This window comes from Erinaceus europaeus, chromosome 3 (genome assembly GCF_950295315.1).
Source record: "Erinaceus europaeus chromosome 3, mEriEur2.1, whole genome shotgun sequence".
NCBI classification, from domain to species: Eukaryota; Metazoa; Chordata; class Mammalia; order Eulipotyphla; family Erinaceidae; genus Erinaceus; species Erinaceus europaeus.
In genome coordinates, this window is record NC_080164.1 from 114,650,039 (window position 1) to 114,676,101 (window position 26,063).

The 26,063-nt window shown below is 44.1% G+C and overlaps 1 protein-coding gene across 4 annotated transcripts in view; it reads right to left on the reverse strand.

The window, feature by feature from the left end:
- The window catches only part of WDFY3 (WD repeat and FYVE domain containing 3), a 291,982-nt gene that overhangs the window by 5,065 nt on the left and 260,854 nt on the right, over positions 1–26,063 (reverse strand). For all 4 annotated transcript variants that reach the window (XM_060187747.1, XM_060187746.1, XM_016189049.2 and 1 more), the window contains 11 exons: positions 22,888–22,979; positions 22,465–22,677; positions 18,668–18,812; positions 16,794–16,948; positions 15,510–15,668; positions 13,431–13,610; positions 11,900–12,082; positions 10,393–10,489; positions 7,733–8,056; positions 7,040–7,151; positions 6,643–6,840 (listed from right to left, as the gene is read on the reverse strand). In XM_060187747.1, coding sequence (XP_060043730.1) covers positions 6,643–6,840; positions 7,040–7,151; positions 7,733–8,056; positions 10,393–10,489; positions 11,900–12,082; positions 13,431–13,610; positions 15,510–15,668; positions 16,794–16,948; positions 18,668–18,812; positions 22,465–22,677; positions 22,888–22,979 — 1,858 coding nt within the window. The remainder of the gene's footprint in view (positions 1–6,642; positions 6,841–7,039; positions 7,152–7,732; positions 8,057–10,392; positions 10,490–11,899; positions 12,083–13,430; positions 13,611–15,509; positions 15,669–16,793; positions 16,949–18,667; positions 18,813–22,464; positions 22,678–22,887; positions 22,980–26,063) is intronic.

The following is a 26,063-nucleotide window of genomic DNA, read 5'->3' on the forward strand; positions in this document are numbered from 1 at the left end:
TTAAAATACTATTGAAACAACTGTTAACTTCCACCACTGTGAACCACTTTAATTACCTTACATAGACACAAGTCAATCCAGGAAATAGTGATCAGTAATTTGAAAAGTACTAAGAGAGGGAACTCATAACATAATATAGAAAATGGGTAAACCAACAAGAAGAAATATTGGAGAAACGAACCAGGATAACAGTCCAGCTAAAAGCTCCCCAAAGGGTGAAGCACAAAATAATGAGTTCAACATCCAAACATTAGCTAAGGAAATAATTACAGGAGTGAGTAAAGAGTTTGAAAGAATTGTAATCAGAAATACAGGAACAACAAATGAGACTCTGGAAGAAAACACTAACTATTTGAAGGTTATTAGCGAGCTGAAAGCTGAAATAGCTGAGCTAAGAACACAACTAGCTGAACAAGCTAAAACAGTATCAGGACACGGAAACAAAACAGATGAACTCCAGAAAACAGTAGAGGGCAGAGAGAATAGAATCTATGAGGCTGAAGACAGAATTAGCAAGATTGAGGACGAATTAGAGACAACTAAAAAAGAAGTAAGAGATCTCGAAAAGAGATTAAGAGATGCTGAAAACAACAACAGAGACCTACGGGATGACTTCAAAAGAAACAATATACGCATTATTGGCTTACCAGAGGAAGAAAAAGAGGGAGAGGAAGAAAGCATTCTTCAGGCTGTAATAGCAGAAAACTTCTCTAGTCTAGACAACATCAAAGACATAAAGATTCAAGAAGCCCAGAGGGTCCCAAACAGAATTAACCCAGATTTAAAGACACATCATATTTAGAATGGAAAGGAATAAGGATAAAGAAAGGATCCTGAAGGCTGCAAGAGAAAAACAAAGAGTCACCTACGGAGGAAAACCCATAAGATTAGCAGCAGACTTCTCCACACAAATACTACAGACCAGAAGAGAATGGCAAGATATCTATCGAGTGCTCAATGAGAAAGGCTTTCAACCAAGAATACTGTATACTGCTAGACTGTCACTCAGACGAGATGGAGGCATCAAAACCTTCTCAGACAAGCAACAGTTGAAGGAATCAACTATCACCAAGCCTGCCCTGAAAGAAGTTCTGAAAGGTCTTCTATAAACAGTCAGACCATCATAAATATGACATATATCAGAACACTCTAAAACTCTACAAGAATGGCGTTAAAATATCTTCAATCTTTGATATCAATAAATGTCAATGGCCTGAATTCACTTATTAAAAGACACAGAGTAGGAAGATGGATCAGAAAACACAACCCAACAATATGCTGTCTACAGGAAACCCACCTAACTCAACAAGACAAACACAGACTTAAAGGGAAAGGATGGAAAACTACCATAAAAGCCAATGGCTCATAAAAAAGGGCAGGAACAGCGATTCTCATATCTGACACAATAGACTTTAAAATAGATAAGATTAAAAAAGATAGGAATGGAAACTACTTAATGCTCAGAGGATCAGTCAGTAAAGAGGACTTAACAATTATTAACATCTATGCACCCAATGAGAAGCCATCTAAATACATCAAACATCTACTGAAAGAGCTATAGCAATATATTAACAGCAACACAGTCATAGTAGGGGACGTCAACACCCCACTCTCTCAACTTGACAGATCATCCAGGCAGATAATCAATAAAGACATAAGGGAGCTAAATGATGAGATAGATAAACTAGAACTATTGGACATTTTCAGAGTCATTCATCCCAAGAAACTGGAATACACATTTTACTCAAATCCACATGGGTCATTCTCAAGGATAGACCATATGTTAGGCCACAAAGACAGCATCAGCCAATTCAAGAGCATTGAAATCATCCCAAGCATCTTCTCAGACCACAGTGGAATTAAACTAACACTTAACAATCAACAAAAGATCAGTAACAGTCCCAAAATGTGGAAGCTCAACAGTACACTTCTTAACAACCTCTGGGTCAAAGAGGAAATCAAGGAAGAAATCAAAATGTTTTTAGACTTTAATGAAAATGAAGACACAAGCTATCAAAATATTTGAGACACAGCTAAGGCAGTACTGAGAGGAAAGTTCATACCTATACAAGCACACATTAGGAAACAAGAAAAAGCAAATAAACAGCACATCTTAAACACCTAGAAGAAGAAGAAGAAGAACAAATGACCCTTAAGCAACCAGAAGGACAGAATCACTAAAGTTAGGGGAGAAATAAGTAACATTGAGAATAAGAAAACCATACAAAAGATCAACAAAAATAAATGTTGGTTCTTCGAAAGAGTGAACAAAATCAACAAACCTTTAGCCAAAACAAAACAAAAAAGGGAGAAGACCCAAATAAATCGGATAGTAAATGAAAAAGGAGATATCACAACAGACACCGCAGAAATTCAACATATCATGCGAGGCTTCTATGAACAACTATATGCCACCAAGCTAGAGAACCTGGAAGAAATGGATGATTTCCTAGATAACTACCAACTTCCAAAACTAAGTAAAGAGGAAGTGGATAATATGAACAGGCCCATGATAGCTAATGAAATTGAAAGTTATCAAAAATCTCCCCAAAAATAAAAGTCCTGGACCAGATGGTTTTACAAATGAATTCTACAAAACCCTCAAAGAAGAACTAATACCTCTACTTTTAAAAGTCTTCCAGAAGATTGAAGACACTGGAATACTCCCTGCCAGCTTCTATGAAGCTAACATCACTCTGATACCAAAAGCAGACAGGGACACAACCAAAAAAGAAAACTACAGACCAATATCTCTGATGAACATAGATGCTAAAATACTGAACAAAATTCTAGCCAACCAGATACAGCAGTATATTAAAAAGATTGTTCATCATGACCAAGCGGGGTTTATCCCAGTCATGCAAGGTTGGTTTAATATACGTAAATCAATCAATGTGATCCACCACATCAACAAAAGCAAGACCAAAACCCACACGGTCATATCAATAGATGCAGAGAAAGCTTTTGATAAAATCCAACATCCCTTTATGATCAAAACACTACAAAAAATGGGAATAGATGCAAAATTCCTAGTGGAGTCTACATATAGCAAACCTACAGCCAACACATCATACTCAATGGTGAAAAACTGGAAGCATTTCCACTCAGATCAGGTACTAGACAGGGCTGCCCACTATCACCATTACTATTCAACATAGTGTTGGAAGTTTTTGCCATAGCAATCAGGCAGGAGCAAGGAATTAAAGGCATACAGATTGGAAGAGAAGAAGTCAAACTCTCCTTATTTGCAGATGACATGATAGTATACATGGAAAAACCTAAGCACTCCAGCAAGAAGGTTTTGGAAATCATCAGGAAATACAGTAAGGTGTCAGGCTACAAAATTAACATTCAAAAGTCAGTGGCTTTCCTCTATGCAAACACTAAGCTAGAAGAAATTGAAATCCAGAAATCAATTCCTTTTACTATAGCAATAAAAACAATAAAATATCTAGGAGTAAACCTAACCAAAGAAGTGAAAGACTTGTATACTGAAAATTATGAGTCACTACTCAAGGAAACTGAAAAAGACACAAAGAAGTGCAAAGATATTCCATGTTCATGGGTCGGTAGAATTAACATCATCAAAATGGATATACTACCCAGAGCCATCTACAAATTTAATGCTATCCCCATCAAGATCCCAACCACATTTTTTTAGGAGAATAGAACAAATGCTACAAATGTTGATCTGGAACCAGGAAAGACCTAGAATTGCCAAAACAATCTTGAGAAAAAAGAACAGAACTGGAGTCATCACACTCCCAGATCTCAAATTGTATTATAGGGCCATTGTCATCAAAACTGCTTGGTACTGGAACATGAATAGACACACTGACCAGTGGAATAGAACTGAGAGCCCAGAAGTGAGCCCCCACACCTATGGACATCTAGTCTTTGACAAATGTGCCCAGACTATTAAATGGAGGAAGCAGAATCTCTTCAACAAATGGTGTTGTAAACAATGGGTTGAAGCATGCAGAAGAATGAAACTGAACCACTGTATTTCACCAAATACAAAAGTAAATTCCATGTGGATCAAGGACTTGGTTCTTAGACCAGAAACTATCAGATACTTAAGAGGAAAATATTGGTAGAACTCTTTTCTGCATAAATTTTATGACATCTTCTATGAAACAAATCCAATTACAAAGAAGACCAAGGCAAGTATAAACCCTGGGACTACATCAAATTAAAAAGCTTCTGCAAAGCAAAAGAAACCACTACCCAAACCAAGAGACCCCTCACACAATGGGAGAAGATCTTTACATGCCATACATCAGATAAGAGTTTAATAACCAAAATATATAAAGAGCTTGCCAAACTCAAGAAAACAAATAACCCCATTACAAAATGGGGAGAGGACATGGACAGAATATTCACCACAGAAGAGATCCACAAGGCCGAGAAACACATGAAAAAATTCTCCAAGTCTCTGATTGTCAGAGAAATGCAAATAAAGCCAACAATGAGATACCACTCCACTCCTGTGAGAATGTCATACATCAGAAAAGGAAACAGCAGCAAATGCTGGAGAGGGTGTGGGGTCAAAGGAACCCTCCTGCACTGCTGGTAGGAATGTAAATTGGTCCAACCTCTGTGGAAAGCAGTCTGGAGAACTCTCAGAAGACTAGAAATGGACCTGCCCTATGATCCTGCAATATATCCCTCTCCTGGGGATATATCCTAAGGAACCCAACACACCCATCCAAAAAGATCTGTATACACATATGCTCTTAGCAGCACAATTTTTAATAGCCAAAACCTGGAAGCAACCCAGGTGTCCAACAACAGATGAGTGGCTCAGCAAGTTGTGGTATATATACACAATGGAATACTACTATTAAAATACTACAGCTGTTAAAAACGGTGACTTCACTGTTTTCAGCTGATCTTGGACAGGGTTTTAAGAAAATCATGTTAGGTGAAATAAGTCAGAAAGAGAAGGATGAATATGGGATGACCTCACTCTCAGGCAGAAGTTGAAAAACAAGATTGGAAGCGAAAACACAAGTAGAACCTGAACTGGAATTGGCGTATTGCACCAAAGTAAAAGACTCTGGGGTAGGTGGGTGGGGAGAACAGGTCCAAAAAGGATGACAGAGAACCTAGTGGGGGTTGTATTGTTATATGGAAAACTGGGGAATGTTATGCATGTACAAACTATATTTACTGTCAAATGTAAAACATTAATTCCCCAATAAAGAAATTATAAAAAACCAAACCAAAACAAAACAAATAGTGGTCCAGGATGGTGCAGTGGATAAAGCATTGGACTCTTAAGCATGAGGTCCCGAGATCAATCCCCAGCAGCACATGTACCAGAGTGATGTCTGTTTTTTCCTTTTTCCTTCTTTCTCATTAATAAATACATAAAATCTGAAAGAATATATTTAAAAACAAAACAACAAAAAAATCTATATAAGAGAGAAAGGATAGTGTCCAGAACACACACACACACTCACAACATGATTTTTCCGAGACCATATATATATATATCTGCTTAGGGAAACAAACTGGAAGGGAAAATAGGGCATGTTATCCAAGAGGAAAAGCAAACTGCCAATCAGCAGATAAAGAGATACCCAACACCTCACACCCCAGCATGTTAAAACAACAAAACACTATTAGCTGTCAGATTGGCAACAATGAAGAGGTTTGACAACAGGAAATATGAGAATTTGGAGATGTTGTATATCCTGTTGGAGAAGGCAGCATTTCTACTCTGGACAGCAAGTTAGCAATACCCAGTTGAGCTGCGAGTGTGTCTGTGATGAACAGACCCCACTCAGAGGTATCTCCTCTCTAGGCAAACTCTAGCTCCTGTATTTGGAGGGAGGGTATTACAAGGGAAGGCTTTGCAGCACTGTTTATAACAGTGATTAAAAAAAAAAAAAACCCTTAGGGGAGTCCCTTAAAAGGAAAGTAGATAAGTGCTACCTTGTCTGTACAATATAGTATCTGTCCACAGTTAAAATGAATAAATCAGAGTTATCTATGTGAATAAATTGTTAAAATGTCAGCCACAGACAATATGCTATTTATGCTAAACTGCAAATACAGTGATACTGTGTTGTCTGTTTTGTTTTGTTAATTTTTAAAAATATTTATTATTTCCTTTTTGTTGCCCTTTTTGTTTTTTCTTGTTGTTGTAATTGGTATCATTGTTGTTAGGATAGAGAGAAGTGGAGAGAGGAGGGGAAGACAGAGAGGGGGAGAGAAAAATAGACACCTGAAGACCTGCTTCACTGCCTGTGAAGCGACTCCCCTGCAGGTGGGTTGCTGGGGGCTTGAACCGGGATCCTGAGACCAGTCCTTGCACTTTGCACCACATGCGCTTAACCCACTGTGCTACCGCCCGACTCCCTGATACTGTGTTGTTTATGTGGATACCATATGCACCCAAAGTATGAAAATATGGAGGAGGAGGAGGAGAGGGCACAACTGGTGTGTGTGTGTATGTCTGCAAAGTACTTACAAAAACACATAAATGTGCTGAAATATTAATATTTTCCCATTCTGGGTCATGGATGATGATCATTTCTGTGTTTTTTTTTTTTTTCCCCAATGTAACAGGTATGCTTCTCAACTGTGAAAAAGAAGAGAAAAGAACAGAGAGAAAAGGAGAAAGTAGCCCCTTACTTCTGGCAGAAGAGCTGGCCACAGTTCCTGCAGTGATGCCGCCGCTCTGTGAGAGAAAAGCGCACCGAGCAGCCAGAGCAGCTGTCACCGCCCTCGTCCTTCACCCAGTGGTCGGCGGCCGAACGGCCAGGCTGGTCACTCACTGACCAGCTGAAGACTCGGCCGCGACTGTCACCCACAAGGATCCTACTGTGGTCCCTGCAAGAGATGAAGACAGTCACCTGGGAGAAGCCCTTTCTGTCCCACCTCGGGCTCCAGGCTCTCAGTGGTGTGTGCCTATGTGCGTGTGTGTCTGTCTGTGTATGCATGTGTGTCAGTCAACCTGTTTGCCCCAGTGATGGGTCCTGGCAGGCAGATGGGCCTACAGCAGGGCACAGGCAGAGAGGAAGACACCTACTTGGAGACACCTAGGGCCGTGATCTCGGCGGGGTGGGCATTGTCCTTGCGGTCGAAAGCTGTGTGCATTGTCAGCTTGCTCCGGAACACCAGCTGCCGCTCCCACCGGTATCCTGCAGGGGACAAGTGCCCGACATGGCTTCTTGAGGCGAGGAGAGTTAGCATTTGGTGTGGGGGGGAATGGGATGGGACCCCAGAAATAGGTGTTCACAAAAGCGAGAGCCCCTGAAGACAGAACAGCTTTTCCAGAGCTGCTGTCTTAGGTGACAGCAAGGCCACTGAGCTCCAAGTGGGCCAGAGCAGCCTCATCTGCAGAGGGAGATGGGGGCGGGGGGTCTTTAGTCATGAGCATACAAGCTCTCCAACTGTGGATCTTGCCTCCATCATGGGCCCAGCTACCTGTGAACCAAGTTGTACTCATCTGCAATCAAAAATGTGCCTAGTTTTAATTATATTCATGATTTCTCTGTGTGTCAAGGAATGCCAACTCGGGTTTGAGGCGAGTGGTATTAGAGAGTGCCCCTATACTGCATACACTCCTGGTGGACAAGTCCCACTTTACCTAAGAAGAAACTCAGAAGGCCTTCTTGGTGGGTGCCCCAGGCTGTGGGGATGGGGAATGGAAGAACCGTATCCCACTGCCCCTCACCCTGCCTCCCCAGGAGGGAGAAGCAGACACCAAACATCAAGTTACCAGGCTTCAATCTACTGTAGTTGCGCGTGTCCAGAGGGTTGGGGTGCGGGTAGCTGAGGGGCCCCTGCAGGTGAGCTCTGGTCTGGCCCTCTGAGTAGTTGACAAAGATGAAGCCGTCTTTCTCGTCTAGGCTGAGCTGGTCAGACCAGCGCCGTGAGTCGTCAGAGCCGCTGTCAGTGCACCAGGTGGCTGTGGCCCGGCATGAGGCCGCCCGGGGCCGGTGGCTGGTGCTGCCTGGCTGGCTGGGCACATCCTTGGGGTCTTGGCTGATGCTTGGCTCGTCCACCTCTGAGTCGCTGCTGTCCTCATCCTGCACTTCCTGCCCTGGAGGAAGCACAGGAACATCAGGGAGACACATCCTGACCAGACCCAGCCAGGCCAAACTAGTGTGTCCCCACCTCCAATTGAAACATAAAGACATGACCTTTGAAGCTGGTCTGACAGTGACGGCAAAGGAAAGTGCCAAAATGTTCACTCAGGCTATACAGAGCCAAAGTGCAGCTGTTGAGCTCACGGGGTGTTTTGGGCAAAATGTTTCAGGTGACTTTCCAGTTTCCACAAGCTGCCAAGACTTGCCTTTGTAGGGTCCTCTCGCCACCTGCCCGCCACCATGCTACCAGATGGAGTCAGCTTTGCATTCCCTCCTCCACCACCTCCTTCTCCTCCTGCCCGCAGATACCATGCCTACTCTTTGCCCACCCCAAGACCGTCTTCCTGGAATCTGTGTGCTCCACTGTCAGCTATCACTGAAGTACACTTTATTTTGGGTTTATGTATACTTTTCATTCCCCAGGGCTTCATCACTTTGGGCTGAGGTTTGAGAGAAAAAGAGATGGTGGGGGGACAGATAGAAAAGAGGGGAGCCGGGCAGTAGAGCAGCAGGTTACGCACATGTGGCACAAAGCGCAAGGACTGGCGTAAGGATCCGGGTTTGAGCCCCCGGCTCCCCACCTGTAGGGGAGTTGCTTCACAGGTGGTGAAGCTGGTCTGCAGGTGTCTATCTTTCTCCTCCTCTCTGTCTTCCCCTCCTCTCTCCATTTCTCTCTGTCTTATCCAACAACGATGACATCAACAACAACAATAATAACTACAACAATAAAACAGGGCAACAAAAGGGAAAAAATATTAAAAAAGAAAAAAAATTTAAAAAAACAACAAAAAAGAAAGAAAAGGAAAGAGAACACAGCAGAAAGCTCCCTCATGTGATAGGTGGTTCAGGACCAAGAAGTCAAGCTCCACTGTGAGCTGTCTTGCCAGCGCTGGAGGTTTGCTGTCACCATTTCTTACTCTAAAATCTGGTTCCTGAGGCAGAGCATGAGCTTCTGCTCTCAGAGCTTTGAGTCACTCATACTTGAGATGATCTCATCTATGGATAGAACTTGAGAATAGAAGGTGGAAACACAAAGTAAAACTTGGACTGATGTGGTGAATTGCACTAAAGCAAAGGACTCTGGGAAGGGAGTGGGAGGGGAGGAGGCAGCGGCTTCAGATCTTGGTACATGATGATGGACCTCATTTGGAAGGGAGGGGATTTGTAATACTTATCTTGGTGAGATGAGAAATTGCCCATCAATCTCCCAATAAAGTAATTAATGGAAAAAATTCTCCCCCTAAGCACTACTTGATGCTCTTGCCATAGAAGAATGGCTGGCTCTCTAGAAAGGGCCTGAGCACAGCAAAGCAGATGACAACATAGGAAGATGAGCCAGGGCCAAAGGCTTTATTGCAGGATCCTTTCCTTTCTGTTGTCACTTTGTACTTCCTTCCCCTCACTTGCTACTGCCCTCCCACAAGGCAAGCTGAGGGCATCGCAGATTTGGTCATGACCTTTACAGTTTTTCAACAAGTAGCCGGACCTTCCAATGAATGAAGGAGATGGGATACAAAACTCTGGTGGTGGGAATTGTACCCCTCTTATCCCATAATCTTGTTGATCATTATTAAATCACTAATAAAATAAAAAGTAGCCTAGAGAAAAGTCTCCATTTTCCAGTGAACTGTGAGCTCATCTCTCTTTTATGCAGAGACCCAGTGATGGGCACAGCAGAGAGGGTTGAGGTATATGGGTCCTCTGGCTTGTCCACACCTTTTTTTTGCCTCCAGGGTTATTGTTGGGGCTTGGTGCCTACACTGTGAATACACTGCTCCTGGAGGCTATTTTTTCCATTTTGTTTCCCATGTTGTCATTGCTACTGTTGCCATTGCTGCTGTTGTTGGATAGGACAGAGAGAAATCAAGAGAGGAGGGGAAGACAATGATGGGGAGAGAAAGGTAAGACACCTGCTTCACTGCCTGTGAAGCAACTCCCTTGCCAGAGGCTCGAACCAAGATCCTTATGCCTGTCCTTGTGCTTTGCACCACGTGCGCTTAACCCGCTGTGCTACTGTCCGGCCGTCACACTTGCTTTGTGTCTCCAGAACTAAAGGCCCAGGAAGCCAGCAACCCTACTGAGTTTGAGTGTGGAAGCTGGGGACAAGACACCAGCAGATGGTGTGCTGGTGTGCAGCCCAGGGAACTCTGAAAACTGATGTGCCCACCCAGCTCCCTGTACTGAGCTCTAAGCCGCTTACAGCTGGTGCTCTTGCAAACACTACTGGTTACCCTTGGTAACCTCAAAAATAGGAAAACTGCAGAGTGGCTTTTGAGATAATTTTCAATACCTATCTGTGTTTCTGGACAGTCTTCCTGCATTTCCAGGACTTCCACAGACTCAGGAGCTGGTGTTTCAGGAACTTGCAAAAACTCCATCCTCCAAAACTGCATTCCAGGGAGTATGAAGAAATAAAGGGATGGTTAATGTGGGCAGGCAATCACGTTACTGCTGGATTGCTCAGCAAACAGCTGAAGACAGGCTGTGGGGGCTCCACGGGCAACATCATTTCTAGGATGCTTGTGATTCTATTTCCTTGCATTTTTGAACATAAGGGAAGGGGCCTGCTACCTCATCACCAGGGTGTTTTGTTGGGCGGTAAAGTAGTTCACAGTGGAGGGGAGACGACCTAGTTGGCCAAGGACATCTGAGAAACACGGTTCAGCTCTGGACACAATTTTTTCTGAAGAGTCTGATGGGTCTTTTACCACTCTAGAGTTCCAGGAAGACACAACCAGCAGGATCTTGAGTATACCTGACCAAGAAGCCTTTCTGTGAAGCCTTAGAGGAGGGATTCTGAGCTGGTCTAGAGCCAGCCGACAGGAAGGCATGTGCTGTCTTAGGCAGGAAGGTGTGTGTGTGTGTGTGACTAAAACCTGTCATTCAGCCTGTGACCTCAAGCTGGCTTTATGATGACCATGATTATAGGGGGAAACAGTCCAATGAAAAATCTGCTGGAAGGAAAAATAAAAAAAAAATCCAAGGCAGAAGATGGTTCCACCTGGTAAGGGAGCACCTCACCGAGTCTAGGCCACGGACTTTGGCCTCACACCATAGGGTGTGTTTATTGGGGGCCCCCAAGAGGAGCAGAGCAGCACTGTGCTGTCTGTTCTCACTTTTTTCTCACTCTTACTAAAACTAAATGAATGAAATTTCTGCCTAGGCAGTCTACTCAGCAGTGGTACCACACACACACAAGGCCATCTTCATACCCAGGTACTGAAAACAAGACAACTCAAAACCACGATACACTCCCTCCCCCTCATATTTGATGGGAGTACAAAGTCTGTGAATTCCATCTTTTGTAACGGTCCTACACAAAGACAACTAGTAAGACGATAAACTACCCAAGATTCAGATGGAAGCATCCAGGACTGAGAGTTTTTTTATTTTATTATTTTTTTTGCAGGGCTGGGGTCTGGTGAATTGTGTGATTCCACTACTCCAACAGAGAGGAAGACAGCAAGCTTCCTCCAGCCTACTGCACCATATGTGGTGCCAGGGCTTGAACTCTCACACACAGGGACACACACCTGGGTGAGCATCCTGCCTGTAAACTCTCTCTGGAGTCCACACCAGGGATTTTAGAAGGGACTGAACCCTGGAAACGTTTCCTTACTCTGACTCTGCAGAGAAGAGAAAGTCCCCATTCTCTCCCAGGTCTGCCTGGCCAGAACCTCAGTATTCAGTGCACTCTGTATGTTTGAGCAGTCCTGATGGGACATGGAAATCAAACAGGTGGCCTTCCTGTGTCAGCCTGTTTTGCAGTCTGGGGGGTTTAGTAGCAGCTGACTCACCCGGACCACGCCATCCGAGTGACCTGTGACGATGACGTTCTGGGTGTCCCACTCGTTCATCTCCGACACACAACAGCAGACGATCTGCTGGCTCCTCCCTGTGAAGGTGTTGACACTCACCACAGGGTTCCCGTTGATGCTCCACACATGGATATGGGTGCCAGCGCAGGACACGATGTCGCCCTGAGGAGGGAGATGACTTGTCTCACTCTGGCCGTGCCCCAGCAGTCTCCTTTCAGAGAAAGGGGACCCCATGACCTGGCTCTCAGCACCATCTTTCAGCAATGGGGTGGTTTCTGAATTCTGCTTGTGGACAAAGAAACCCATCCTGAACAGAGGCATCTTTCCAGCTTTGTGGCTGAGGAGATCTCCAGCAGACACCAGGCCAGGGCCCTCCCTGCTCCTGGACTGTGCTTGCACCCACACACTGCTGAGCACCGACTTCTCCCATGCTGAGCCTGTCTGTGTCTGAGGAGGGGTTGGGCTGCTCCTTTTCTGCCTACTGTTCACAAAATCTGTGCTTGCCTTTCCTTCAGAGGCAGGAATACACCTGCACTTGGTTTTAGAGAGGCATCCAGACATCACAACCTCAGGGGAGAAGAGACTCTTTCAGGGCAGGGACAGCGGACTCTCTCTCTTCAACACTAGGGCAGAATTTGGGAAACGCTGTGACCTTGTATTTGAAGGTTTGCACTTATGAGAATGAGAAAGAATGACAAATTAAATGAGAGGGGAGAAGCAAACTGGTCCTAAAGTCATGTCTTCATGTTTCCTTGACCTTTAAAGGCAGAAATGACACATTTTCCCTACCCACTGACCCTGCTGGTTTATGCCCAGCCCTAGGTAAGAGGTGCTCAGAGGCTTCCAGAGCATTTACTGTGTGCGAGTTAACTGTGGACACTTAGACATTTTGTGTAGCCCTAACAACAGCCTCCTGTGGATGTGGATTTACCAGCCCTGCCTTAGAAAGCATGAAGCATGAAGAAAGGGGTGCCAAGAGTTTGAGTAACTGTTTCTAATAAAACACAGACAGCATCTAAAGTTACCTTGTTCTGGTCCCAGAGCTTCTATCCACAGTCCCTCCTGCCCAAAGCAATGTGATGGCCAGTACGCAGGGCATTGCCTGACCAATGGCCTGGTGTGTCATGTAAATCATTATTTCTCTAGTAAAACACTTAAAAATGAGAGAAGCTGGGTGAAAGGTATATGGGAATTCACTGTTTTACTTTTATGAATCTAATGCTATGTAAACATGAGAACTCAAAGGAAAAACTTAAGACTATTCTAGAATGCTTTATTTTTGAAGTAAATCTTGCTGTCTAAAGTGTGCAGCAGTGAACAGATTATAGGACAAAATTGCTCTCCATACTATGAACTTTGACATTCATTCACTTTCACCAAAGCCCAAACTAAGAACAATGGAGTGGCCCTTACATGAGCACATGTCAGCAAAGCCATCACTTATTTTCACTGGCCAGAACCACTGGTTCTACCAAGCGCCAGCCCAATAGGCAGCTAGCTGACTGCTCACCGTGAGCTCGTTGATGCAGAGGGCGGAGACTGGAGCACGGTGGCCACGGAGCTGTGTCAGGAAGGACAGCTTGTTCAGGTCCCAGATGATACAGGTCCGGTCCCGCGACCCGCTGACAATGATGTGATAGGCTAATGATGCCGTGGCACAGGTGACAGTGTCTGTGTGGCCAAGGAGGGCCTGGAAAGGAGAAGAGCCAGATTGGGCTGAGCAGAGTCACAGTCCCATAGGGACCCCAGAAGGTTCTGGGAGCAACAGGAAAGCATGAGCGGTGAGCTGGCAGTGACTTGAACCCAGGTCCTTGTGCATGGTAATGTCTGAGCTTTATTGAGTGTGCCACAGCCTGCCCCAATTTCAATACTTTTATATTTATATTAACATATAAATAAATTATTATGACTTGTACTGCTTCAAATTATTTATTTTTTAAGATTTTATTTGGGGGTTGGGTGGTAGCACAGCGGATTAAGTGGACGTGGTGCTTAGGACCGGCAGAAGGATCCCAGTTCAAGCCCCTGGCTCCTCACCTCCAGGGGAGTTGCTTCACAAGTGGTGAAGCGGGTCTGCAGGTGTCTATCTTTCTCTCCCCCTCCTCTCTCCATTTTTCTCTGTCCTATCCAACAATGAACACATCAACAATAACAATAATAACCACAACAAGGCTACAACAAGGGCAACAAAAGGGAAAAAAATGGCCTCCAGGAGCAGTGGATTCATGGTGCAGGCACTGAGCCCCAGCAATAACCCTGGAGGCAAAAAGAAAAAAAAATTATTCATGAGAAAGACAGGAGGAGAGAAAGAACCAGACATCATTCTGGTACATGTGCCGCTGGGGATTGAACTCTGGGCCTCATACTTGAGAAGCCAATGCTTTAACCACTGTACTACCTTCCAGACCACCTGCTTTAGATTTTTATTTATTTATTAAATACAGACAGCCAGAAATTGAGACGAAGGGGTTATAGAGAGGGAGATAGACAGAGAGACATCTGCAGCACTGTTTCACCACTCACAATTTACCCCCTGCAGGTGGGGACTGGGACTCGAGCCTGGGTCCTCGTACATGGTAACATGTGCTCCCAAACAGGTGCAACACCACCTGGCCCCCAAATTTTATTTATTATTGGATAGAGACAGAGAGAGAGATTGAGAGGTGAGGGGGAGACAGAGAGACACTTGCATCTCTACTTCAACACTAGTAACTGCTTCAGAATTTTTATTTTTTAAAATTATTTTTATGGGAGCCGGGTGGTAGTGCAGCGGGTTAAGCACACGTGGCGTGAAGTGCAAACACCAGTGTAATGATCCCAGTTCGAGCTCCCGGCTCCCTACCTGCAGGTGAGTCCCTTCACAAGTGGTGAAGCAGGTCTGCAGGTGTCTATCTTTCTCTCCCCCTGTCTTCCCATCCTCTCTTGATTTCACTCTGATCTATCCAATAACAACAACAGCATAAGGATCCCGGTTCAAGTCCCCGGCTCCCCACCTGCAGGAGTGTCACTTCACAGGCGGTGAAGCAGATCTGCAGGTGTCTTTCTCTCCCCCTCTATGTCTTCCCCTCCCCTCTCCATTTCCCTCTGTCCTATCTAACATTGACGACATCAATAACAACAACAATAAAAAACAACAAAGGCAACAGAAGGGAAAATAAATAAAATAAAAAAAAAAATCTTAAAAAATTATTTTTACTATCTTTATTTATTGTACAGAGACAGCCAGAAATGGAGAAGGTAGGGGGAGACAGAGAAGGAGACACCTGTCGTACTGCCCCACCACTTGCGAAGCTTTCCCCTTTCAGGTGGGGCTCAGGGGCTCAAACCCAGGTCCTTCTACATTGTAACATATAGTATGTTCAACCTGACCCCCTGCTTCAGATTTTTAAAAAAAAATCAACTTAGATATTTTTTCTAAATATTTTCTGGGTATCACTATCTTTTGTAGAAAAAAAAATTCATTTCTAGCTAAGGAACATAACTTTTTATTTTTTTGCCCATTACGTCTGAAACACCTCGGACTTGGAAGCTCCCTCACTTCTCCATAATGGAACAGGCCCATCTCCTCACCCTCCATGTGTCCCGTTACCTGTTTGAGTGTGAGGCTCTTGGCCTTCTCCTTGGAGGTGCCCATCTCCCACACGCACACAACAGTGCTTGTGCCGCCTGTGATGACCAGCTTGGGGTTGGGACAGATGGCACAGAGGATCTGGCCCCACTCTGACAGACACTCGTAAACAGTCACTGCCTGGAAGGCAAGCAGAGGTGAGATACATGTGCCATCAAGTAGTTCTAACTTCTGAAGCCCAAGGAACACACTGGTGGAGAGAGGGGAGCCTCCGTGAGCAGGCCTCAGAGGCGCACACACTACAGCCTGACTGTGGACTTTGCACCTCTTCCAGCTACAGCTATAGCTGCTGCTGCAAGCCTCAGGGCCAAGGATGCTTCTCATGGTGGGGTCTCCAGTCTTCCACTTGAGGAGAATAATGCAGGGACTGTGTGCTGCTGTGAGGAGACAGGGGGGTGATCTGCTGAATGCAGGCTTTGCCATGGCAAGTGACAATGGAAAAGGGCAGCACAGGGCTGGCATTTGGTGAGGAGATTTGCTAAACAGAACTGTGTTCTAATGCAACGCAAAGCCTGATGCAGATGTCACCCTTATGTCTTCAGATGGGAATGGTGGAGGGCAAAGGGCACTAAAGGGTCATGTCTACCTCCTCGTCAAAAGAAACTTCTGGAAAAGCAGTAGCTGTTATTGGTGTGTGGGTGTTTGTCAGTCTTTCTAGAGCACTGTAATGCAAGTGGGTCACCACAAGGAGGTGATTTTGGCTGGTGGAAATACGAAGTTAAGATGTCTCGGGGGATCCTTTGGGAGGGAAACTGCTAGCTGCCAGCACACAAGTTTCTTTTCTTTAAATATTTATTTATTTTGGATACAGAGAGAAAATGAGAGGGAGAAGGGAAGGTGAGAGGCAGAGTGACACCTGCAGTCCTGCTTCACTGCTCATGAAGCTTCCCCCTCCAAATGCGAACTGAGGACTTTTACCTGGATCCCTGTGCACTATAATGTGTGTGCTCAACCAGGTGTGTCACTGCCTCAACATACAAGTTTCGAAGTGATTATTTACTGTCAAATGTAAAACATTAATCCCCCAAACAAGAAAAAAAAAAATCTAAATGAGAGTCATGTTGCAGGAAACAGGAACTTGTATGCCAGCTTCTTTCTATGTGAAGTGGGGGACTATTCCTTCCCTTCCTCTGGGCATTAGGAGACTGGGGCAAAGTCCTTGGCCTGGGCTCTCCTCACCCCAAAAGGCAGGAATTCAGACCACAGGAGAACAAGAATAAATATTCAGCAAGAAGCAATGCAAACCTTGTCTGATTCATAGGTTCCCAGTCTGCAGCTGAGGTCTGCATAGCCCCAAGCGAAGGTCTTGTTCCAGGTTGAAGGGATGAGAACCTTATTCTGTTCCACTGCAAGAATGCCCTTATCGGTGCACACTATTTGCCCCACAGGCTCTTTGAGTTCTGCAAAACACAAGTAAACTGATGAGATCAGTGGCAGGGAATATTAGCCTCATTATCTAATAATTGATGATAAAGTGATCTCAGAGTCACACAAGTCAGGGAGCCTGGTAGTTATATTAAGAGAAGGCTGGGCTGTGGTGTACTGGTTAAACGCAAATAAAGCTATATGCAAGGACCCACACAGGGACGTGGGTTTGAGGCCCTGTTCCATACCCTGCAGTGGGGATGCTTCACGAGTGGTGAAGCAGGTCTACAGGTGTCTTTCTCTCTCCTTCTCTAGTTTCCTTCTCAATTTCTGTTCCGTCAAATGAAAATTGAAAAAAAAAAAAAAAAAGACCACTGGGAATGGTAGATTGGTAGTGCCAGCACCGAGCCCCAATAATAACCCATTAGAGGCAAAGAGGGGGAGGGCATCATTTTGGCATATGTAATGACAGAGATGGAGCTTGGAGCCTCCTGTCCATGTTCCCTCCTGGGCCACAGCATATGGCTTCTCACACAGGACCTGCTGGTGGGTGAATGCTGATCCTACCAAGTATCCTGTCGGCTTCCCTTTAGGTTTCCTCTTTCTGGACACTCGGGCTTGGCTCCTGGCTATTCGTTTTGCCTTCCTGAGGCCCAGGTCTGTTTATCCAAGGCCAGGTTTGCACAGAGTGCTCTGGCATGCTTCCCAGAATGCCACACATTGATCTATACCCCATGGAGGCCTTCAGCACCTCCTAGGAAAGAACCAGTTTTCAGTTTCCTCAAGAAAGGCCCTGTTTCTGTGAAGTGTGAACTCACTACATGGCCCCAGGGTTGTGTCAAGCACACAAGTGCTCCTGGGGCTTAATGCTACGGGAGCAGTCAGAGCAGGTTCCATGCAGAGGACAGAGGGCACACTCCAAGACACAATGGCAGAAAGGCAGCCCAGTAGACAGACACACCAGTGCTGGAATGTAAAGGATGATATTAAAACCTGACAAGAGGGAGTCGGGCTGTAGCTCAGCAGGTTAAGCGCAGGTGATGCAAAGCACAAGGACCAGCGTAAGGATCCCGGTTCAAGCCCCCGGCTCCCCACTTGCAGGGGAGTAGCTTCACATGCGGTGAAGCAAGTCTGCAGGTGTCTATCTTTCTCTCCTCCTCTGTGTCTTCCCCCATCTCTCTCCATTTCTCTCTGTCCTATCCACTGACAAGGGCAACAAAGGGAATAAATAAATATTTAAAAAAGTTTTAAAATAAAAAAAAATAAAACCTGACAAAAACAAGTTTTTTACTGAGGAGAAAAATTCCCTTGAGAAAATACCTTTATACAAATCACATCAGCACCTGATAAAAGATAATTTTCAGTTGACATCTCAAAAATGCAGCACATTTTTAACCACATTTTATATCGGCAGAAATGTGTATGAATTAAGTTCAAAGAGTTTTTTCCCAGATGTATAGCAAAAAGTAAAACCGTAAGATTTTGCTACTTGAGAAGTTTACTCTCTTATGGGGGAAAAGGAGCAATAAGAGAGAAACTTGCTTAAGTCCTTTTGATGCAAAATCCAACAGGCCAAAAAGAAAGCAAAAAATGGTGAAATTCTAGAGAGTGCCTGTCATTGATCACAATAAGTCACCGCATTTACTCCACGTCACACAATTACTGAAAGGTAGTAAAAACAGTTGCTGCCAAGTTAGGATATGAAATCACCTCACAAAATCATATATCAAGAGTGTGGCTTCCCATTGCCTCACCTTTCACAGGTGTTAGAGAAGGCCTCAAGTTGTCTAGATGATGGAAGAAGATCTTGTCGCCTGTAGTTCCTGGTGGGATAGAGATCCCAACGTCTCCGTTGAGCCGACTTCTCACTCGCTTTGGTGGATGAGGCTTTTTAAAGAGCTGTCGTGAGAGAAGTTGGCACATTCTGTGATGAAAGCTAGCCTTTTACTAAGCCCTTGCATGTGCCATGTGTTTCACTGTTATCTTACTCAAGCTTCAGAACTACCAGAGGAGTCTATACTGTCATGCTTTACATTTGAGGAAGAAATAAATTCTAAGAGGCTCAGAAGGATGCCTGGGGTTTCACACCTGAGTCAGGAAGGACAGAGCCATGCCATAAAGCTCACTGGGTTCCCATAAGAGCTGTGCTGAATTCATACAAGCTTTTCAAAAAATGAATTCATATGCTCAGATTCCAGCTGAGGGACAATTACTTCCCAATAATTTTTTAAAAATATTTATTTATTGATTTATTGTATCCCTTTTGTTGTTCTTGTTGTTTTATTGGTGTACTTATTACTGTTGTTGTTACTGATGTCATCATTGTTGGATAGGACAGAGAGAAATGGAGAGAGGAGAGGAAGACAAAGAGGGGGAGAGAAAGAGAGACACCTGCAGACCTGCTTCACTGTTTGTAAAGCGACTGCCCTGCAGGTCGGGGGTCGGGGCTCAAACTGGGATCCTTATGCTGGTCCTTGCACTTTGCACCACCTGCGCTTAACCCGCTCTGATCTACCATCTGACCCCGATATATATATATTTTAAAGAAATAATTCTTTAATTTGAGACTAATTCTTTAGTTTGAGACTGTTCTGGGCCACCCAGGGGAGGTAGACATTCTCTCTACTTGAATTGTTTCTGGTTTCAATGTGGTCTTTCTCTATATAATTTAATGTGGGCATTTTGGTGTCTTTTAGGCACTACTCGTTTGCCAAAAACATGAACATCACTGCTCCCCCCCTCCCCCCGTGATGCTGAAAAGGAAAAGAAAGGGGGCCACATAGTGGTGCACCTGGCTAAGTGTACACATTACAATGCACATGGATCCAGGTTCAATCCCCTGGTCCCCACCTGCAGAGGGAAAGCTTCATGAGTGGTGAAGTAGGGCTGCAGGTGTCTCTCTGTCTCTTTTTTCTATTTTTTAAAAATTATCTTTATTTATTTACTGGATAGAGACAGCCAGAAATCGAGAGGGGACGGGGAGATAGCAGGAGAGAGACACAGAGAGAGGAGTGGGAAGAACTGCAACACTGCTTCACAATTCATGAAACTTTCCCCCGGCAAGTGGGGACAGGGGGCTTGAACTGAGTCCTTGTACATTGTAACGTGTGCTCAAGTAGGTGTGCTACCACCCAACCTCTCTGTCTCTTTCCTTTTTCTACCTTCTCCTCCTATTTCAATTTCTGACTCTATTCATTAATTCATAAATAGTTAAATCTCACCTCTCCCTCCCACTCTACACAGAGAATTAATAAAACAAAACCAAAAATGAGCATGGGCTGGGGAGGCTGCTCCGCAGGACAGCACACGTGTGATGGCCTTGGTTTGTTGCCTGGTGCCGCATTAAAAAAGAAAATGAGTGTATGTTTCAGGGCTGATCTGTCTGAAATTTCACAGATCTCCAAAGCAGGCAAAGAGTCATTTCCAAACTGGTATTTGAGGAAGATATTTAGAAGACCTTAGCTAAAATGCGACTTAAGACAGAAATACCACCACTATATTTTGTGAATTTGACCTTCTGGATCTCCAAGAGGGGATGAAAAGGCAGGGGAAAAAAATGCCGTATATAGAGGAAGAGGTATATTTTAGGTCCTCAAACCTTTAAACATGTGTTACAGTTTGCACTCAGGGGTGCAGGATGAGGGCTGTGATTTTTCTGCAAATGCCAGTGGTGACACACACTTCTGAAGTTGCATGAAAAGATCTGTATTTTAAAGCATGGCATGAAGACCTTCTTCATTTTTTGTTATTTCTTAAAAAAAACTTTATTATTATTTATTATTGGATAAGGGCAGAAAGAAATTGAGAGGGGAATGGAGATAGACAGAGAGACACCTGTGTGAAGCTTTACTCCTGCAGGTCAGGACCAGGGACTTAAATGCTGGTCCTTGTGTGCCGTAATGTGTGCACTTAATCAGGTGTGCTAGTGCCTGAAGATTTTCCAGAGAAACTTCCATGAGGATCTAAGGATGGACACAATGTCTGGTCAAGGTATTTGGAAACATAAAGAAACAGTGATCATTTTCTAAGATGGCCCCACCTGGAAATATACTCTATTAGGTCCTGGAATGTCCCAGAAATATGGTGAGTTGCCTCTTAATAAACTCTAAAGTAGAAAAATTCTGCATGAGTGCATTTTTATTTAAGAATGGTTGCCTCCCAGAGAGAATGAAAGAGAGCTCTTGCATTTGTACCCTTCAAAAAAGGGGAGGAAGGCTTAGCCAAAATTCTATAGCTAACATCAGCATTGACCAAAAGCACCGTGTGTTAATAGTAAACACGGCTCCCTTCCTGGGGGTCAGACTGCACCCTGAGCAGCAGCTGTATGGCACTAATGGCTGCCATGGTCACTACACACACAGACTGGCTACTGTACATGTGTTCTGACGGCCAAGCCTGGGAGCCTCAGAGCAGATTAACTCACAAAAAGGGTGTCCAGGGGAGATGTGTGCAGTAGTGGCAGAAAAGGGCAACCAGAGCAGAGGCATGGACACTTGGGGAGGGCGAGTGGCCAGATGGGCTGGAAACTGCTGCCATTCTTGAGTGCAGCCCCCCCCCCCACCGTGTGTGTGTGTGTGTGTGTGTGTGTGTGTAGCCAGAATGATATATAAAGTCAAAATAAGATTACTATGCCATTTCCTTGTTTACAGTCAGTAATGGCTTCCCACCGGAACAAAGCCCGTCTCTGTGTACTGTGGTCCTACCTCCCCAGCCTGGTCCTTACCCCAATAATGCTCTACCCATCCTTCTGTTGGTTCCATGAAGTACAAGAAAGCTGCCCACATGGCAGTTTCCCTGTGAGAGAAGATTCTCTTTGAATAACAAAACCTCTAATTGTTTGGATTTTAAGAGACAGGAGTAAGCAGGAAATTAGAACTACTGGATATATTGGCTGATACGGTTCTTTAAATTTAAGTGGGCCCCAGCATTAGGTCACCCAGTTGATTGTTACAATGTGCAATGACCCAGGTTCAAGGCCCGAATCTCTATCTGTAGGTGGGAAGCCGGAAATTTTGAGAGTGGTGAAGCAGTGAGTACTGCAGGTGTCTCTCTCCCTCTCTATTTCTCCCTCCCCATTCAATTTCTTTCTACAGAATAAATAAAACATTAAACTTAAGTTACTATTACTATATGGTCATCTACCATCTACAAAACATTATCAGGCTAAAATAGCAAAACAGAGAAAGTCTTGAATAATAAACAGAACACTGAGTAGCCACGAGGTAACTCTGCTCCTCCACCTCCCTCTCCAATGAGAAACTCTGTATCACACAGAATAAAGAAATATTCTAATGTAAGGACTGGCGCAAGGATCCTGGCTCGAGCCCCCGGCTCCCCACCTGCAGGGGAGGGGTCACTTCACAGGCAGTGAAGCTGGTCTGCAGGTGTCTGTCTTTCTCTCCTCTGTCTTCCCCTCCTCTCCATTTCTCTGTCCTATCCAACAATAACAAGAACAACAAAAATAACTACAACAATAAAACAAGGGCAACAAAAGGGAATAAATAAATAAATAAAAAGAAATATTCTTTAAAAAACAAGTAATTATCCACACCTGTTTGGGGATCTGCCCAAAGTTATTGATGAAACCTATGGTGGCAGTCTCCTTCAGCGGGTCGTTGATGTTGTAGATGTCCACTTGGCCCTCATAGAAGAGGTGGTGGAAGACATTCACAGCGTCCACTGCGGCAGGGCCTTGCTGCTTGTAGCCGAAGATCAAGTCGATCCACTCGTGCAGGTGGGCACTCACGTAGTCACACTCCAAAGCCTGTGGTTTTAGAACACAGGTTTCCTCACTGGCTGACATCTCTCGTTTGGCCTTAAAGCCAGAGAACCGATTAGCAGTCAACATGAGTGAATGTGACTGAAAATTCTAAGGAAAAGTTGCTGATAACTTAAAACAATGGAGGGCCCTGTGTGGATGTTACGGCCACGGACCCCATGAAATACTCAACCGCAAGCTGGACACCCCCCTTACCTCACGGTGAACTCGGATGAATTCTCTTGGGTCCCCTTTTGCCCAGGGCGGAAGGATGACATCTCCAAGTTTGGTGCCATTTTGTTTGCAACCTGTGTAATTGGATACATTAGAGGAAGAGAGAGAGAGAGAGAGAGAGAGAATGAGAGAACTGGACAAATAATAAGTTAAAACTCAAGTAACAGAAATACATTTTTACAGGTCATTGTCACAACTGTGAGAATTTATCAGTAGACAGGACCCTCCGAGATCATCTGCTCAGGTGCTGCTCCCTTATGACTGTGACTTATACCAAAGATCTATCAACTGAAAAAGAGAAAAACTCAGAGGGTTCCACTGTCAAATCTCACACAGAGATTCACAGAGTACAACAGGCTACTTCCTGCAAGGTGCTTAACAGGTACCCATTGCAGATGAGTATTAGTCACAGTTCTGAAATGCAACTGACCACAGGACTCTATAATGAGACGTTTTGTGCTTGAGAAAACTACTCTACTTCACCCCCCTCTCTTAGAAATGTTTATCTGAAAGAACACTAACAATTTCTCTGATAGCTTTTGTTTAGGTATTTCCACAATGTTTCTAGCTCTCCAGGTTGTCAGTGACAAAGCAGTTCTGAATTTCTTAATGTTTTGACAAGTTCTTGCCAACACATGAAGGGAAGGGAGTTACTGAAAGGAAATCTAACTCTTCAGCATTCTTCTCTCTGAATGCTATTCTGCTTACTAGAAAACAATTAAGAGGTATTTGCAATACATGTGGCTTCTCACACCAAGTTGTATTAAGACAAACCAGGTAATTCTACTTAGTTTTTAAAAAATTATTATCATTATTACTTAAGTTAGCCACAGAACATCTAAGATACCAAAAGAAATTATTTGCAATGAAATTTAAAATGAAACAATAAGCTCTCTTGTATTATTATTATTATTGTTGAAATAATATCCAAACATTAACTGTAGCTGACAGGTAGAAATCAGATGATCACTGTGAAAAATGACTCTACAAACAACAATGTTGACTCACTAGTTCTAACAGCAGTTGGTTGAGTAAACTGCTGTATTAGAACTATTCAGAGAAGTGCAATTGTTTAAACTTTTGAGGACAAGGGCATTTACTAGAGAGGGCCAAGAAAAATATTTCCCTTAGAAACAATCTTGTTTTTATATTTGTTACTGGAGGACTTATGTCTTGACTTGTTTGGAAGAATTACCACCTGGTTTAAGAAATAAAAATTAAACACAAAGATTATTATTACAACTTCCCCCTTTTGCATCCTGATTTCAGTCTTTCATTTCCTGATACTGTATAAAATAAAATACGGTATCAGGAAATGACCCCAGGGCCTTGCACTTGTGTGATACCGTTGAGTTGTTTTCCTGGTAGAAGTCTTAATTCTGTCTCTTGAGAAAGACAGAGACCCTAAAGCACCGGTCCACCATCCATGGAGTGTGCACCACCTGTCTTCCTCCTTTGTACTGTCCACTGTGCTTGCACACACACACACAGTAACTGGACTCCAGCACAGGACCTCATGTGTGTAAGGCCTGTGTATTTAACCCTCAGCCACCTCCTATGCCCTTAGGCTTTATTATTAATAATAAGAAGCAATACTTCTCAAGCTACATGAGATAACAGTCTACATGTCAAAAATTTGCTGATAGGGGGCTGGGTGGCTATGCAGCGGGTTAAGTGCACATGGTGCAAAGTGTAAAGACTGGTGTAAGGATCCCGGTTTGAGCATCCAGCACCTCACCTGAAGGTGGGTCATTTCAAAGTCAGTGAAGCAGGTCTGCAGGTGTCTATCTTACTCTCCCCTCACCCTTGTCTTCCCCTCTTCTCTCGATTTCTCTGTCCTATGCAACAATGACAGCAATAACAAGAACAACAACAACAACCATGATAAACAACAACAGCAACAAAAGGGAAAAAAATAGCCTCCAGCAGCAGTGGATTTGTAGTGCAGGCAGTCCTAGCGATAACCCCGAAGGCAAAAAAAAAAAAAAATTGCTGATAATCCTTAAATAATTTTGTAATAGAACTTTTTTGTTGTTGGTGGTGGTGGTGCTAGCTGGAATTAAAAGCCATTGAAGGGGGCACTTTGTTAGTCAGCAGCAAGCCTGTATCATACCCAAGGGCATGAGGACAAATGAACACGGGAAGCCTCCTCACCCCAGAGCCAGGGAAAACTCAAGTGCTCTTTCTTTGACTTCACTTACAGTCTTTCTGGGCAGAGAGACTCATACTGGTTTGTCTTGTTTTCTTTTCTTACAATGAAATCTATGTAGCATAAAATCAACTATTTTAAAGTGGACAGTTCAGTGGCATTTAGCATATTCACAAGGCAGTGAAACTGCCATCCTGTCCTGGTCCTCAGACATTTTCATCACCCCCAAAAGAAACCTAGCACCTATTACGACAGAGAGAAAAACTGAGAGGGGGAGGAGGGCATCCAGAAGGAGAGAGAAAGATAAGACACCTATAGTACTGGCTCCACTGATCATGAAGCCTCCCTACAGCAGGTAGGGAATGTCATACTTTTTAATGGCCTAATACTATTCCAGTATATGCATATTCCCCAAACTGTTAATTTACTGAGTGACAGACATGTGTGTTGCACTTATTTGAACATCTGCTTTCAGTTCTTTTGGACATAGACCCTGGAGTTGGTGGATCATATGGTAATTCTGTTTAATTTTTTGGAAAAGCACTAAAACAACTCCCAGTGATTGGACCACTGTACTAGGGATTTACTTTCATTACGTGCTCACAAGACTTTTACTTTTCACTTGTGTGATATAGATGATTGTTATTTTTCCCAGGGCATTGCTCAGCCAAACATGTTAGAGCACAAGGCTGTAAACCTGAAGGCCCAGAAAACCCCAGGCCAATTCATAAGTCACAGCTGAGCAGTGTTCTGGCTCTCTCTTTCTCTCTCAAAAAATCAATACATCTTGGAGCTGGGAGCTAGGTCACCTGGAAGAATGCACACGTTCCTGGATTCAAGCCCTTGGCTACCACGTGGGAGCACCTGCATGGGGGAAGCGTCACAAGCAGTGGAGCTATGCTGTAGTCTCTCTCTTCTCTCCTTCTGTCTCTTACCTTCTACTTAAAAAAAACTTGTATCTTAAAAAAAAATTTTTAAAAGCCACTCAAATATTTGAGATATGAATACT